The sequence below is a fragment of the Medicago sativa genome, chromosome 2, assembly GCF_051527215.1.
Source record: "Medicago sativa cultivar Bolivia chromosome 2, Bolivia_mono, whole genome shotgun sequence".
In the NCBI taxonomy this organism is placed as follows: domain Eukaryota; kingdom Viridiplantae; phylum Streptophyta; class Magnoliopsida; order Fabales; family Fabaceae; genus Medicago; species Medicago sativa.
Window position 1 is genome coordinate 68,692,927 of NC_140750.1, and position 4,729 is coordinate 68,697,655.

General features: G+C 34.4%; 1 protein-coding gene across 1 annotated transcript; it reads right to left on the minus strand.

Annotated features, from left to right (window-relative positions):
* Positions 1–205: 205 nt before the first annotated feature.
* Positions 206–4,028, minus strand: LOC146950077 (multiprotein-bridging factor 1b-like). Its single transcript, XM_085746039.1, has 4 exons — positions 3,795–4,028; positions 2,270–2,353; positions 682–764; positions 206–587 (listed from the first exon to the last, which is right to left on the minus strand). The coding sequence occupies exons 1-4, from the start codon at positions 3,928–3,930 to the stop codon at positions 468–470; spliced, it is 423 nt and encodes a 140-aa protein (XP_085602165.1). The 5' UTR covers positions 3,931–4,028; the 3' UTR covers positions 206–467.
* Positions 4,029–4,729: the final 701 nt, after the last annotated feature.

Below are 4,729 nucleotides of genomic sequence, written 5' to 3' on the forward strand. Positions count from 1 at the left end.
TATGTAGTAAAAGCATAAAGAAGAAAAAATCATATGAATAATTTCAAAAACCGGTATACTTCTATCCTTGTATAAGCGATGCAGAATTGCAGATTACTTTATAAATCAAAATATATATTTGGATGTAATTTCAGTTAAGATTTAATTGTACCAGATTTCAAGATTCTATCAGAAACAATCAGCTAAACATATCCACAGATGAAAATTACTAACTAATTTATGAACACTATATTTTGCATGTTCAATCCCTTGTCACGGTTAAAAGTAAGCTTATGCTGAAAATACAACTTTATTTACGTCACTGCAGCATTAAGTTTTGAACAGGTGAAAGCTTCAGGCATACATACATGCAAAAGCAACCAACCAAGGACAGTAAAATATATAAATCCACTACATAACAGCCGTCAGATTAGCTTCAACAGTGTAAAATAGATCCAACTACATACACAGCCATCAAATTAGCTTTCTCATTTCTTCCCACGCAGTTTGGCACCAAGAGCTCTCTCCAACTTGCCAATGATCTGCTGATTTGGAATGGCTTTCCCTGACTCGTACTCCTGGATCACTTGAGGCTTCTCATTGATAATCTGCAATCAAACATGCTCGTTATTAATATCAAACTTCAAATAATGAAATCAAGACAAAAAAAACATATGTGGTGAGTGAAGTCGGCAGCAATACTTGAGCAAGTTGTGCCTGAGTAAGCTTCTTGTCCATCCTGGCTTGCATTATAGCTTTCTTGAGTTCAGTTGGGACCCGATCATCTGCGCAAACAAGTCCAGTTACTAGGTATAAGCATTCAAGTTGAAAGAGGTATGGCTCTTATATAAAAGGGAGTTGATGTTCCACTAAAAATTCTAGTCAGGATAGAGAAAATGGATCAAAACCTAAAACTGGTATAACAGCAGAGCTAGCATGCTACACTGCTCTGTTAAACAAAGCCCCTCTCTTTGTAAATACATAAGTTTGAATTGCTGAACACTACAAATTTCTATTTTGTCATTCGTCAAACAGAAATAAAGCACAAGCAACAGATTCTACATTGTAAACTGAGATGCATTTTTATAATTGCTGTGGTAGACCACACTACTACCTCTTCATAATTTATAATAGAATTGCATTTGCAGGCAACAAGATAGGATATCAATTTGTAGAAAAATATTTGATTAGGATGGGGATTACTATTATAGAGCTCTAAATCAGATCTGAATCAGTCTCGAGAGCTCTGATCTCTGAATCAGTGTTGTTAAAGGGAATACATGGGGAAATGGCATTGCAAATTTTTTGACAGCCTCCGGCAATTTGAGAAGGAATGCCCACCATGGCAGCACCATAGGCCGCCATGGCGTGTTCATATGGCGGAGTTTTGGCCTTCCACCATTGCCAACACTGCTCTTAATCTAGACTAATGTCCACCAATTATCAAAGGGGGTATTGGACTACACTAGAACACAGTACAGTCACACATTCTCATGTCCAAACTATGAAGACATTTTTGGCATTGTGATAAAAAGAATTATTGTAAACATAAATAATATTAATATAACAAAAATCTGAGATATGAAATCAAACAACAAAGAGTACACATGTCCACAGTAATCCCAAGCCCAGATAAAGAATATGAATTTTCTCAGTAATTATGTAATAATTGCAGATAATAATACCATGAACTTTCATACGATATTCCAAAATTGAGCAAAGTAAATCCAGGCTAATAAAAGAATATTGTAAAAAACCACATGTTATATCCACATTAAGTCCAAGCTAGTAAAAGAATATGAATTCCACAATTAATTATGGAAGATATATACATATAGCACTTCCAAACAGTCTTATGATATTCCAAATTCCAAAAGTTAGCACCTAGTAATACATCTATAGATAACTTCTATGGTGATAAAGTTTTACTTCCACCAAGGATTGCAGAAAATAGTAGTTTGTTCAAATTATGTTATGCTTCAATGTTATGTCACAGCTATAGCCACTATTTGACAACACTTAGAACTAAACCATGTATCACAAAACGACAACAGTAAGTTAAATTCCGCTATACTTTAGTGCTATGGCACTACTATACCGCTATTTAACAGCACTAACCTCCAGGTCAACTCGCATGCTTCAACCAACAAGATATATACACAGGGAAACACCAGGACATTAGGAATACATACAATACCTTGTAAAAGTTAAACCCCCCAAGAGTTGCAAAATGTTGTTTCAATATTATAAAATGGGAAGGAAAAAAATAATAGAGTAACCGGAGACTCACGAGCTAAATTCTCTGTATCCTCATCAAGCCTCTTAGTGTTCAATGAAGTGCTGCTAGAAGCAGCTTTGTTTGTCGCAGCATTATCTGTAATGTATAGAACAACCCAACACAATCAGCACTCTGACCAGAAAATGGAGCGAATCAACGATAAAAATGAGAAACATTCAATTATACAAGTAAAAGATCAATCAATGAAAAAAACTGCTCATAATTACAAAAACAACTTGCAGAAAACTGCTCATAAACTATTTGTGTTAGAGTCTTGAAAATCCAATAATCCAAAGTCCTACGTCAAATTTAGGGCATGTTTGGATTGGCTTATTTGAGCTTATATAATAGCATAAGCACTTGTATGACTATGAAGGAGAACTTATGAAAACAGCTGATGACTTGTTCATGAGTTGTTTTCAGCTTATTTTCATAAGCTATCCAAGATTGCTTACGAAAACAACTCATAGATTATACGAAATCAATGTGAATTTAATTTATCTCGTGTTATAGAAATAGCTTATACACTATGTAGCTCCAACACTTCTGATCGAAGGCATTTATTTTCATAAACTCTCCAAGATAGCTTACAAAAACAGCTAATAGCTTATACGAAGAAAAAAAAAATGTGCCTTTCTTTTATCTCGTGTTATAGAACTAGCTTATACAATATGTAGCACCAACACTTATGATCGAAGGCATGTCTGGGGTCCGACAATTTCTAGCACTGACACACACCAACACATGTGGTTACATTCAATTCTCATTTTTTTTCAATAATCCAGAGTTTAGGGCATGATTGGATTGGCTTATTTGAGCTTATATAATAGCATAAGCACTAGTCTGACTATTAAGGAGAGCTTATAAAAACAGCTGATGACTTGTTCATAAGTTGTTTCAGCTTATTTTCATAAGCTCTCCAAGATAACATATGAAAACATAGCTTATACGAAAACAATGTGACTTTATTTTATCTCGTGTTATAGAAATAGCTTACACACTACATAGCACCGACACTTCTGATCGAAGGCGTGTCTGGTGTCAGTTTTTGCAGCATCACACGCCGTGGTATGTGATTACATTCAATTATCACTTTTTTTTTTTTCAAATTATTGTCGGTGTCACTTGTCGTTGTTTAAACATAAGCACTTATCATGAGACATGTTTGTGCTATAAGCTGTAAATTAAGCTGTTTATCCATACCGTGCCTTAAACACATCATATTAATAGAAAATCAACAACAGAAATGAAAAACCATGAAAGATTATCACCAAGAAAAAACATTTATTATTTCAAATTTAACATAGATATAACAAATAAAAAAATGCAATATAAAAAAAATTAACAACACAAACCCTAATAAGAAATATCAACAATCCAAACAGTGATTTAACAAATTAAACGCTTTGATCGAAAGCACAAAGATAACATGAAATTTATTTTTAATAAACGAAGGAACGAATTTCGAAATCCTAGGGTTAACGATACTTAGAAAACGAATGATTAAAGAAATGAAAGAAAAGGAAAGAAGCTCAACGTTTCTTCATGGTTTCGATATCGGCACCGGCACGACGAGCGGCGTTGACAGCTTTGTCATCCTTCCTGGCAGCGGCGGTGGGAGCTTTCTTGCGGAGGACGACGGGCTCCCAATCTTGTGAAACGGGTCCTGCCATGGTTGAATGGTTTGAATTTGGTTTTTGGGGTTGTAGTTGTGAAATGGCGTTGCGCGAGTCGGTATAGGGTTTTTGTTAGAAATGAAATGATGATGAATGAAGAAGAAGATGATAAAGTGGAGAGATTCTTGCTTTGTTAGATTTTTGTGTATGGGCTTTTTCTTGGGCCTTTGGTAATGGCCCATTCTTCACAAGCCACTTGCTCGCTTGACTGAAAAAAGTCGGTTATGAATAGTTGATTGGAAGTTAGGACTTGATTAGGAGGAAAATTGACGTGTCTGTTTAGTAACTTTTAAAAATGAATGTTTTTAATCACCTCTAAATGCATGGCTTAACTCAACTGTTAATAGTGATATTATTATATTATATAAGATATATTTACTTGGATTTGAAATTGGGATTTCATCGTTGTGTGTGCAAATATGTCTTTGTTAACTTTTCTTTTAAAGATAGACGGAATGACAATAACCACGTGAAAAATCACGTATACAAGTGAATAGGGTTGGAAATGAGTCGAGTTGAGTCAAACTTGACTCAGCTCGGCTCGAATGATAAGAATTAGATTGGCTTGAAACTCGACTCCAATATATATTTTATCAGATACTTAAAAGATACTCGATAGATACGCTCGGATATTTATAAGATATTTCACTGACACGTATCCTGGAAAAAATGAAGAATAAAAAAGTGAGATTGTGTTGTTAAAATTCAATTGAGATGTAAATGAAATTTAATATATGAATCGCTATAAATAGTTTTTCGATTAAGCAATTAAAAATTTTGTTTTTGATGGATGCAT

Bases quoted from the DNA above. Each gene is read 5' to 3' on its own strand.
- LOC146950077 (XM_085746039.1), bottom strand. From the start codon at position 3,930: ATGGCAGGACCCGTTTCACAAGATTGGGAGCCCGTCGTCCTCCGCAAG. The intron at 2,354-3,794 runs GTTGAGCTTCTT...TATACATTACAG, and splicing joins TATCGAAACCATGAAGAAAC to ATAATGCTGCGACAAACAAA. The intron at 588-681 runs GTATTGCTGCCG...GTTTGATTGCAG, and splicing joins CTCAGGCACAACTTGCTCAA to ATTATCAATGAGAAGCCTCA.